The sequence below is a fragment of the Chanodichthys erythropterus genome, chromosome 5 (assembly GCF_024489055.1).
Source record: "Chanodichthys erythropterus isolate Z2021 chromosome 5, ASM2448905v1, whole genome shotgun sequence".
Lineage (NCBI taxonomy): Eukaryota > Metazoa > Chordata > Actinopteri > Cypriniformes > Xenocyprididae > Chanodichthys > Chanodichthys erythropterus.
Window position 1 is genome coordinate 2,453,272 of NC_090225.1, and position 12,829 is coordinate 2,466,100.

Consider the following 12,829-nt stretch of genomic DNA (forward strand, 5'->3'; position numbering starts at 1 on the left):
CAAAAGCATTCGATACATCGCCCAGCCCTATTGCTTTGTTTTATTTAATAACCGAAATAAAACTAAAACTGAAATAAAATAAATAGTGCTGTCAAAATTAACGCCAGATTATTTATACATTTTAACCATGTTAAAACTATTTAACACAATTGACGCAACATCTGTTTTTTCCATCATCATTATATGATCAGGCTCTTATTCACGCAAATGCTTTTAAACCATTCAAGCACCACATGACAAACGAGAACGTGCTTTCTGTGAATGTCGCGTCACGTGACGCCTGCCAGTATTGAGTCCTCTTTTGCTCTTAAAGGTGCCCTAGAATCAAAAATTGAATTTATTTTGGCATAGTTAAATAACAAGAGTTCAGTACATGGAAATGACATACAGTGAGTCTCAAACCCCATTGCTTCCTCCTTCTTATATAAATCTCATTTGTTTAAAAGACTTCCGGATACAGTCGGGATCATTAATATGTACGCCCCCAATATTTGCATATGCCAGCTCATGTTCAAGGCATCACACAAGGGCAGCCAGTATTAACGTCTGGATCTGTGCACAGCTGAATCATCAGACTAGGTAAGCAAGCAAGAACAATAGCGAAAAATGGCAGATGGAGCAATAATAACTGACATGATCCATGATAACATGATATTTTTAGTGATATTTGTGAATTGTCTTTCTAAATGTTTCGTTAACATGTTGCTAATGTACTGTTAAATGTGGTTAAAGTTACCATCGTTTCTTACTGTATTCAGAGACAAGAGCCGTCGCTATTTTCATTTTTAAACACTTGCAGTCTGTATAATTCATAAACAACTTCATTCTTTATAAATCTCTCCAACAGTGTAGCATTAGCCGTTAGCTGTGGATCACAGCCTCAAACTCATACAGAATCAAACGTAAAACATCAAAAGTCTTAAATTAGTTAAATAATGTCTTAAATTAACTTAAAGAGTTAAATTGAGATGCACGTCAGATCTGCGTCATGTTCGGCAGCAGCAGCCATTAATCAAACATTTAAAATACACTGTCTTTATGTTGTTTCTACATTAATTTAGAGAGTAAATGAAATTATTACAATATAAAAGATATTAAAAACTCCAAAGTTTTTAATCGCGATTAATTACAGGAAAAAATGTTGATTAATTGTTTTAATCGACTGACAGCACTAAAAATAAATTAAGACTATTTAGATATATTTAAAAACTAATACAATTACAAAAGCACAAAAAAATGGATGGATGGATGGATAGATAGATAGATAGATAGATAGATAGATAGATAGATAGATAGATAGATAGATAGATAGATAGATAGATAGATAGATAGATAGATAGATAGATAGATAGATAGATAGATGGATGGATGGATAGATGGATAGATGGATAGATGGATGGATAGATGGATAGATGGATGGATAGATGGATAGATAGATAGAGGATTGTTTTCTGGTGTAGTTTGTTAAGTTAAGGACTCATGCACAGGGGAATTTGACAAACAAAAGAATCCCTCCGTACTGCATTTAAATTTAGCAGCTGCAGTTCTGCTGAAGTTCTGGCAAAGGTTTCGACGTACTTCCTGTTCACTCAGAGACACACACAAACCAGCTGAAAATGACTTCACACACACACACTAAAATATGTGACCAAGGAAACTATTTGAACATAAACAAATCTGATGATAAAGGAGAAAGAGAACTATGAAAATGTAACAGAAAATGAATCTAAATAACACACTGTTACAGGAACATTCCAAAATGGAAAATGATGTCCAAACCCATTTGTTTGAAATGAATGAAGCTGAATGGCGTTGGTTTTCACATATCTCATAACCAGCAAAAAATGAGACCTTTTTCGGGTTTTGTTACATGGAAAAGAGCAGCGTGAACTTCTGCTAAATAACTTATTCATGTTTCACAGAAGTAGGGAAAGTCAAATCGCTTTGGAATGACATGAGGTTGAATAAATAATGATAATATTTTCATTTTTTGATGCACATTCTGTAAAAATCCTCCATGCATTCCAAGGCTGTAAACTTATTTTTCAATCTGACAAACATAAATATGCTCAAACTGCCCTGAAGATCAGAATCATGCATGTAAGAGCAGAACAGAGACATATTGACAACACAGATGCATCCATCTCAGTAGCTTCTACTGACTCTAATCTCAATGGCTGTCAACCCTAATCTTTGCCATGCCAATTAGTAACATGCCAACTGCTCATCACAGCACTGTCACTTACTATACAGATTGTGACATTGCGAGTCTGATGGAAAACTCTATTTGAAATGCTGTTTACTCTCCCACATCTTGATCTTGTATTCTGCGAGTGTGTTTTCACATGAGTTTCACGTTTCTCTAGAGCCGCCTGCCTGTGGGTACCAACAATATTATGTCTGAAAGCGAGATCTGAATCGCAAATGGCTGTTATGATGGGAAATGATCTTTCTCGCGTCACGGTTACTCGTGAAAACCTTCTGATGGATGTTTAAAAATAATTCAACCACCAAACCTCCAGCTGCTCATGTATTCTGACACTGTTTGGTGAACTTTGATGTGGGAAGAGAGGAATAAAGGAAAACAATGTGTTCCCAAAGATCATATTGCACATTAGAAATATCAATGACATGATTGTTTCAGATGGTAACAGCATGGTATTTTATATTAGGTGAATTCAGGGTGATTTGCCATTGAAATGACTGGGAAAAGGTGTCCCAATCAACCTTAATTCACACAAACAGCAACAATATAACATTCAAAAACATGGTAAAATCACCATTGGACATTGATAATACACCATGACAACTGTATATACCACGGTATTCATTTAAAACTCGCATACATCATATTATGTCCAATAAAACATAATATCATGGTAACTTTTGGTACTTTTTTGTTAGTCTCTCAATTTATTACATGATATTAGATGAATGATTAACATAATGAAAAAAAAAAAGGATTTGAAACCCTTTTCTCTAAGAAATTGCTAGTTTTGCTGAATTAAACGTGATATTTTGAAGTAGAAAGACTGAAACAGTATTTTCTTGTAAAACTGACCTTTGTGCACTGTTGTTTTCATGCACTGCTTATGTATATATCAAGAAAAAACATTGTATTTTGCCTTACCTGTCCTCAGGGCGCACCGGTAACAAGTGGATTCAGTGTCCATTTTGTGTGTTTTTGAGTTGTTCTCCACCCTTATCATCCCTGCGAACATCATGGTGGTTTAAAACCGGTAAATCCACGGCACTAGTTGCGGAAAGTTAAACTCCAAACGCCGCGCATGTCATCCTCCGATGGGCGGCGCGTGCGCTATTGCGCGTGAACCCGACGCCATTCACTTTCCCAGAGAAAAACGAAATATTACTTCACACTTTCCACATAATAGTCCGCAGATGGAGTGGTTGTCAAATATGTAATCTCAATCGATGCTTGAGGAAAAACAGATCCACGAAAAAAAAAAACAATCGCAATTTAAATGGCGAGTTTCCTGCGAGAGGAAAAGGCTGTCGGGAAACCTGAAGAAAGTTCGCCTTTGTGCCTCTCTGTTTAATGCATGTCAAACACCTCAAGGTTCTTTATTTTATTTCCTTTTTCCGGGTGAAAAACGAAGCCACGGTACATGGTTGTCAAAAAGCAGACGAGAGCCGGATAACAGCCGCACTTTGTCCCGTTATGTGGCGCGTTGTGAACGAGCTTCTGTGACGTCTGCTGGAATTTGACTCCTCTGATTCACACCGAAGCAAAACTCCCATTAGATGCATGTACTGGACAGGCTTTTCATTTCGACACGGTTAAGGTGTTTGAATGTCATTACAAAACATCAAACCGGCATTTATTGCAAAGAAATATGCAGTAGATAAATCAGAAGTGTGAATATGCAATAAATAGCCTTGAAAATTATATCTGAAATGCACCTGACACGTGTGAACTTGACGTCATCCACTAAAAAACACCAGCTGATTCAAAAACATGAGGAAGAAAAATGAAGTTATTGAGGAGAAAAGATTCTTGATTTGTTACAGTTCTGAGAATATATTTTAACATCCCAAGTATTTATATTCTGTTTCTTTTTGAATAAAATAAAACTTTATGCAAGGCATCAGGCGTTTCCATCACGCGAAAAGACCTACGCGACACTTGTTTAGGTGACTCACATTGTACCATGCCATGTATGTTGCCTTGCATAAAATGAAACGATATACAGAACAATAACGAATTTAGATAAAACATACACAAACCTGTATTTTACCGAAGACATGCACCAATTTGATGGCGCTGCACTGCTCTCTCCTGAAGAGGGCGCTAAAAGCCTGCGATAAATAACTCAACCCCTGGGTTGTTACGTCTGACCCAGGATCTGAGTAACACAAAAACTACCCAAACACTGGGTTGTTACGTCTGACCCAGGATCTGAGTAACACAAAAACTACCCAAACACTGGGTTGTTACGTCTGACCCAGGATCTGGGTAACACAAAAACTACCCAAATGCTGGGTTGTTACGTCTGACCCAGGATCTGGGTAACACAAAAACTACCCAAACACTGGGTTGTTACGTCTGTCCCAGGATCTGGGTAACACGAAAACTACCCAAACGCTGGGTTGTTACGTCTGACCCAGGATCTGGGTAACACAAAAACTACCCAAACACTGGGTTGTTACGTCGGGTTGTTACGTCTGACCCAGGATCTGGGTAACACAAAAACTACCCAAACGCTGGGTTGTTACGTCTGACCCAGGATCTGGGTAACACAAAAACTACCCAAACACTGGGTTGTTACGTCTGACCCAGGATCTGGGTAACACAAAAACTACCCAAACACTGGGTTGTTACGTCTGACCCAGGATCTGGGTAACACAAAAACCACCCAAACACTGGGTTGTTACGTCTGTCCCAGGATCTGGGTAACACAAAAACCACCCAAACACTGGGTTGTTACGTCTGTCCCAGGATCTGGGTAACACAAAAACTACCCAAACACTGGGTTGTTACGTCTGACCCAGGATCTGGGTAACACAAAAACTACCCAAACACTGGGTTGTTACGTCTGACCCAGGATGTGGGTAACACAAAAACCACCCAAACACTGGGTTGTTACGTCTGACCCAGGATCTGGGTAACACAAAAACTACCCAAACACTGGGTTGTTACACCTGACCCAGAATCTGGGTAACACAAAAACTACCCAAACACTGGGTTGTTACGTCGGGTTGTTACGTCTGACCCAGGATCTGGGTAACACAAAAACTACCCAAACGCTGGGTTGTTACGTCTGACCCAGGATCTGGGTAACACAAAAACTACCCAAACACTGGGTTGTTACGTCGGGTTGTTACGTCTGACCCAGGATCTGGGTAACACAAAAACTACCCAAACGCTGGGTTGTTACGTCTGACCCAGGATCTGGGTAACACAAAAACTACCCAAACACTGGGTTGTTACGTCTGACCCAGGATCTGGGTAACACAAAAACTACCCAAACACTGGGTTGTTACGTCTGACCCAGGATCTGGGTAACACAAAAACCACCCAAACACTGGGTTGTTACGTCTGTCCCAGGATCTGGGTAACACAAAAACCACCCAAACACTGGGTTGTTACGTCTGTCCCAGGATCTGGGTAACACAAAAACTACCCAAACACTGGGTTGTTACGTCTGACCCAGGATCTGGGTAACACAAAAACTACCCAAACACTGGGTTGTTACGTCTGACCCAGGATGTGGGTAACACAAAAACCACCCAAACACTGGGTTGTTACGTCTGACCCAGGATCTGGGTAACACAAAAACTACCCAAACACTGGGTTGTTACACCTGACCCAGAATCTGGGTAACACAAAAACTACCCAAACACTGGGTTGTTACGTCGGGTTGTTACGTCTGACCCAGGATCTGGGTAACACAAAAACTACCCAAACGCTGGGTTGTTACGTCTGACCCAGGATCTGGGTAACACAAAAACTACCCAAACACTGGGTTGTTACGTCTGTCCCAGGATCTGGGTAACACGAAAACTACCCAAACACTGGGTTGTTACGTCTGACCCAGGATCTGAGTAACACAAAAACTACTCAAACACTGGGTTGTTACGTCTGACCCAGGATCTGAGTAACACAAAAACTACCCAAACACTGGGTTGTTACGTCTGACCCAGGATCTGGGTAACACAAAAACTACCCAAACATTGGGTTGTTACGTCTGACCCAGGATCTGGGTAACACAAAAACTACCCAAACACTGGGTTGTTACACCTGACCCAGAATCTGGGTAACACAAAAACTACCCAAACACTGGGTTGTTACGTTTGACCCAGGATCTGGGTAACACAAGAACTACCCAAACGCTGGGTTGTTACGTCTGACCCAGGATCTGGGTAACACAAAAACTACCCAAACACTGGGTTGTTACGTCTGTCCCAGGATCTGGGTAACACGAAAACTACCCAAACGCTGGGTTGTTACGTCTGACCCAGGATCTGAGTAACACAAAAACTACTCAAACACTGGGTTGTTACGTCTGACCCAGGATCTGAGTAACACAAAAACTACCCAAACACTGGGTTGTTACGTCTGACCCAGGATCTGGGTAACACAAAAACTACCCAAACATTGGGTTGTTACGTCTGACCCAGGATCTGGGTAACACAAAAACTACCCAAACACTGGGTTGTTACACCTGACCCAGAATCTGGGTAACACAAAAACTACCCAAACACTGGGTTGTTACGTTTGACCCAGGATCTGGGTAACACAAGAACTACCCAAACGCTGGGTTGTTACGTCTGACCCAGGATCTGGGTAACACAAAAACTACCCAAACACTGGGTTGTTACGTCTGTCCCAGGATCTGGGTAACACGAAAACTACCCAAACGCTGGGTTGTTACGTCTGACCCAGGATCTGAGTAACACAAAAACTACCCAAACACTGGGTTGTTACGTCTGACCCAGGATCTGGGTAACACAAAAACTACCCAAACATTGGGTTGTTACGTCTGACCCAGGATCTGGGTAACACAAAAACTACCCAAACACTGGGTTGTTACGTCTGTCCCAGGATCTGGGTAACACAAAAACTACCCAAACACTGGGTTGTTACGTCTGTCCCAGGATCTGGGTAACACGAAAACTACCCAAACGCTGGGTTGTTACGTCTGACCCAGGATCTGAGTAACACAAAAACTACCCAAACGCTGGGTTGTTACGTCTGACCCAGGATCTGAGTAACACGAAAACTACCCAAACGCTGGGTTGTTACGTCTGACCCAGGATCTGAGTAACACAAAAACTACTCAAACACTGGGTTGTTACGTCTGACCCAGGATCTGAGTAACACAAAAACTACCCAAACACTGGGTTGTTACGTCTGACCCAGGATCTGGGTAACACAAAAACTACCCAAACATTGGGTTGTTACGTCTGATCCAGGATCTGAGTAACACAAAAACTACCCAAACACTGGGTTGTTACGTCTGACCCAGGATCTGGGTAACACAAAAACTACCCAAACTCTGGGTTGTTACGTCTGACCCAGGATCTGAGTAACACAAAAACTACTCAAACACTGGGTTGTTACGTCTGACCCAGGATCTGAGTAACACAAAAACTACTCAAACACTGGGTTGTTACGTCTGACCCAGGATCTGGGTAACACAAAAACTACCCAAACTCTGGGTTGTTACGTCTGACCCAGGATCTGAGTAACACAAAAACTACTCAAACACTGGGTTGTTACGTCTGACCCAGGATCTGAGTAACACAAAAACTACCCAAACACTGGGTTGTTACGTCTGACCCAGGATCTGGGTAACACAAAAACTACCCAAACATTGGGTTGTTACGTCTGACCCAGGATCTGGGTAACACAAAAACTACCCAAATACTGGGTTGTTACGTCTGACCCAGGATCTGAGTAACACAAAAACTACCCAAACACTGGGTTGTTACGTCTGACCCAGGATCTGGGTAACACAAAAACTACCCAAACATTGGGTTGTTACGTCTGACCCAGGATCTGGGTAACACAAAAACTACTCAAACACTGGGTTGTTACGTCTGACCCAGGATCTGGGTAACACAAAAACTACCCAAATACTGGGTTGTTACGTCTGACCCAGGATCTGAGTAACACAAAAACTACCCAAACGCTGGGTTGTTACGTCTGACCCAGGATCTGAGTAACACAAAAACTACCCAAACACTGGGTTGTTACGTCTGACCCAGGATCTGGGTAACACAAAAACTACCCAAATGCTGGGTTGTTACGTCTGACCCAGGATCTGGGTAACACAAAAACTACCCAAACACTGGGTTGTTACGTCTGTCCCAGGATCTGGGTAACACGAAAACTACCCAAACGCTGGGTTGTTACGTCTGACCCAGGATCTGGGTAACACAAAAACTACCCAAACACTGGGTTGTTACGTCGGGTTGTTACGTCTGACCCAGGATCTGGGTAACACAAAAACTACCCAAACGCTGGGTTGTTACGTCTGACCCAGGATCTGGGTAACACAAAAACTACCCAAACACTGGGTTGTTACGTCTGACCCAGGATCTGGGTAACACAAAAACTACCCAAACACTGGGTTGTTACGTCTGACCCAGGATCTGGGTAACACAAAAACCACCCAAACACTGGGTTGTTACGTCTGTCCCAGGATCTGGGTAACACAAAAACCACCCAAACACTGGGTTGTTACGTCTGTCCCAGGATCTGGGTAACACAAAAACTACCCAAACACTGGGTTGTTACGTCTGACCCAGGATCTGGGTAACACAAAAACTACCCAAACACTGGGTTGTTACGTCTGACCCAGGATGTGGGTAACACAAAAACCACCCAAACACTGGGTTGTTACGTCTGACCCAGGATCTGGGTAACACAAAAACTACCCAAACACTGGGTTGTTACACCTGACCCAGAATCTGGGTAACACAAAAACTACCCAAACACTGGGTTGTTACGTCGGGTTGTTACGTCTGACCCAGGATCTGGGTAACACAAAAACTACCCAAACGCTGGGTTGTTACGTCTGACCCAGGATCTGGGTAACACAAAAATTACCCAAACACTGGGTTGTTACGTCTGTCCCAGGATCTGGGTAACACGAAAACTACCCAAACACTGGGTTGTTACGTCTGACCCAGGATCTGAGTAACACAAAAACTACTCAAACACTGGGTTGTTACGTCTGACCCAGGATCTGAGTAACACAAAAACTACCCAAACACTGGGTTGTTACGTCTGACCCAGGATCTGGGTAACACAAAAACTACCCAAACATTGGGTTGTTACGTCTGACCCAGGATCTGGGTAACACAAAAACTACCCAAACACTGGGTTGTTACACCTGACCCAGAATCTGGGTAACACAAAAACTACCCAAACACTGGGTTGTTACGTTTGACCCAGGATCTGGGTAACACAAGAACTACCCAAACGCTGGGTTGTTACGTCTGACCCAGGATCTGGGTAACACAAAAACTACCCAAACACTGGGTTGTTACGTCTGTCCCAGGATCTGGGTAACACGAAAACTACCCAAACGCTGGGTTGTTACGTCTGACCCAGGATCTGAGTAACACAAAAACTACTCAAACACTGGGTTGTTACGTCTGACCCAGGATCTGAGTAACACAAAAACTACCCAAACACTGGGTTGTTACGTCTGACCCAGGATCTGGGTAACACAAAAACTACCCAAACATTGGGTTGTTACGTCTGACCCAGGATCTGGGTAACACAAAAACTACCCAAACACTGGGTTGTTACACCTGACCCAGAATCTGGGTAACACAAAAACTACCCAAACACTGGGTTGTTACGTTTGACCCAGGATCTGGGTAACACAAGAACTACCCAAACGCTGGGTTGTTACGTCTGACCCAGGATCTGGGTAACACAAAAACTACCCAAACACTGGGTTGTTACGTCTGTCCCAGGATCTGGGTAACACGAAAACTACCCAAACGCTGGGTTGTTACGTCTGACCCAGGATCTGAGTAACACAAAAACTACCCAAACACTGGGTTGTTACGTCTGACCCAGGATCTGGGTAACACAAAAACTACCCAAACATTGGGTTGTTACGTCTGACCCAGGATCTGGGTAACACAAAAACTACCCAAACACTGGGTTGTTACGTCTGTCCCAGGATCTGGGTAACACGAAAACTACCCAAACGCTGGGTTGTTACGTCTGACCCAGGATCTGAGTAACACAAAAACTACCCAAACGCTGGGTTGTTACGTCTGACCCAGGATCTGAGTAACACGAAAACTACCCAAACGCTGGGTTGTTACGTCTGACCCAGGATCTGAGTAACACAAAAACTACTCAAACACTGGGTTGTTACGTCTGACCCAGGATCTGAGTAACACAAAAACTACCCAAACACTGGGTTGTTACGTCTCACCCAGGATCTGGGTAACACAAAAACTACCCAAACATTGGGTTGTTACGTCTGATCCAGGATCTGAGTAACACAAAAACTACCCAAACACTGGGTTGTTACGTCTGACCCAGGATCTGGGTAACACAAAAACTACCCAAACTCTGGGTTGTTACGTCTGACCCAGGATCTGAGTAACACAAAAACTACTCAAACACTGGGTTGTTACGTCTGACCCAGGATCTGAGTAACACGAAAACTACCCAAACGCTGGGTTGTTACGTCTGACCCAGGATCTGAGTAACACAAAAACTACTCAAACACTGGGTTGTTACGTCTGACCCAGGATCTGAGTAACACAAAAACTACCCAAACACTGGGTTGTTACGTCTGACCCAGGATCTGGGTAACACAAAAACTACCCAAACACTGGGTTGTTACGTCTGACCCAGGATCTGGGTAACACAAAAACTACCCAAATACTGGGTTGTTACGTCTGACCCAGGATCTGAGTAACACAAAAACTACCCAAACACTGGGTTGTTACGTCTGACCCAGGATCTGGGTAACACAAAAACTACCCAAACATTGGGTTGTTACGTCTGACCCAGGATCTGGGTAACACAAAAACTACTCAAACACTGGGTTGTTACGTCTGACCCAGGATCTGGGTAACACAAAAACTACCCAAATACTGGGTTGTTACGTCTGACCCAGGATCTGAGTAACACAAAAACTACCCAAACACTGGGTTGTTACGTCTGACCCAGGATCTGGGTAACACAAAAACTACCCAAACATTGGGTTGTTACGTCTGACCCAGGATCTGGGTAACACAAAAACTACTCAAACACTGGGTTGTTACGTCTGACCCAGGATCTGAGTAACACAAAAACTACCCAAACACTGGGTTGTTACGTCTGACCCAGGACCTGGGTTGAACCTGTTCTGTAACCAGTTGATATTTCCCTATATAAGTACTCTTAATAAATGTACCTATGTATATATATATTACATAGTTTAACTCAGAGATTTTCATTGTTATCATGAAGTACAAACTGGAATAATAAGCAGTCTGGAATAATAAGACATCTGATCCGCTTCCCAGGCGTAATGCGGACACACAGAGTGCTCCTGTTGTGTGTCTTTCTCTCTTTCAGCTGAACTGGGCTCTGTTAACCTCGGTCAGATGAACAGTGCCGCTCTTTGTGTTGTGCTGTATAGACAGTGGAAAGTCTCATTTGAGGCCTGTGCTTGTCTCATAATGGTTTAATTGAGCTAAACCGATCAGAGTGTCAGAATCAAAGTCTCTTAGTAAGCAGCTAAATCAAATTAACATCTGATCTTGTGACTTTGAGTCCCAATGTGAACCACTGAACCAGCAAACGATCATTCTTCTGTTGTCAATGTATGTCAAGGAGAATTTCTGACATACAATAGACACAGTTAGAATAAGATTTTGAGGTGTAAGATAAAGGATGTTCATGACTTTCACATGACTTTTGCTGACACATGAAAGTCAAAGTACACTATCTGTAAAATGATCGTTTTTATAAAGAAACATATGACTTTGATATAGACCTACCATATGGTGTGATACGAACTACCCAGCTAACATAACAAAATGTTAATTCACTGAGCTTTTTTTCTGAAATGTTTTAGTTTAATTTTTTAAATGCTACTACTTGTTTCAGAACGTTCAGAGAACATTCAAAAGTAACAACTGTTTGCAAAATTCTAAAATGGAATTTTTGCATAACCATGAAAATAACTTTTTGAAACATATGCACGTTTTGAATGCTCAGAGAACGTCCAGAAATAACGTTTTCATAACTTAATACGAAAGTTAGCAAAACATGTTTTAAGATGATGTTTTTGTTAGTTTGGTAGGCCTATATACGGACCAAAAATGTAAAACTATTTTATATTTACATTGTCTGTATTCCAGCTCCAGGGCTGTTTACTTCAAAACATCATCCTGGCTTGAGATCTGAATATATTTTTTATATTTACCCGTCATACTGCATCTCTCCTGAACAAGTAAATGCTAGTAGCCGTTACCTGCAATTACTGAAGACAGCCACCATGTGTCAGTATTGTACAACTTCACAAATCTCGAGCTTTCAGAGGGGAGCTGTGTCGAAACGATGAAAAAATTAAAGCCTGAGAACAACTGAATGTATTTTTAAAATGGTTTTCTTTTACATTCATTCATGCCCATTCATCTCTGGGGCATTTATATCCTTCAAAAGTATTTAAAGGCTGCTAACGGAAAGAGAAAAGCTTGATCTGGCTGTTTGTCAACAAAGCTTGCAAATACATTTTTGGAGACCTGTAATTGCGTTTTTTTTCTTTTTTCTTTTTTGCATATGTTATTATATATAAGAAATATATAAATATTCCATGTGTGTGTGTGTGTGTGTGTGTGG

The 12,829-nt window shown here is 41.9% G+C and overlaps 1 protein-coding gene across 5 annotated transcripts in view; it reads right to left on the minus strand.

The window, feature by feature from the left end:
* The window catches only part of disc1 (DISC1 scaffold protein), a 75,107-nt gene extending 71,383 nt beyond the window's left edge, over positions 1-3,724 (minus strand). For 2 of the 5 annotated variants that reach the window (XR_010895182.1, XM_067385639.1), the window contains exon 1: positions 3,131-3,723. Coding sequence is in view for 4 of the 5 variants with exons in the window: in XM_067385639.1 (XP_067241740.1) it covers positions 3,131-3,224 (94 nt within the window). In the remaining variant the exon portion in view is untranslated. Of the gene's footprint in view, positions 1-3,130 lie in introns of all 5 variants that reach the window. The other 3 variants (XM_067385641.1, XM_067385642.1, XM_067385637.1) reach the window with 2 other exon arrangements.
* Positions 3,725-12,829: the final 9,105 nt, after the last annotated feature.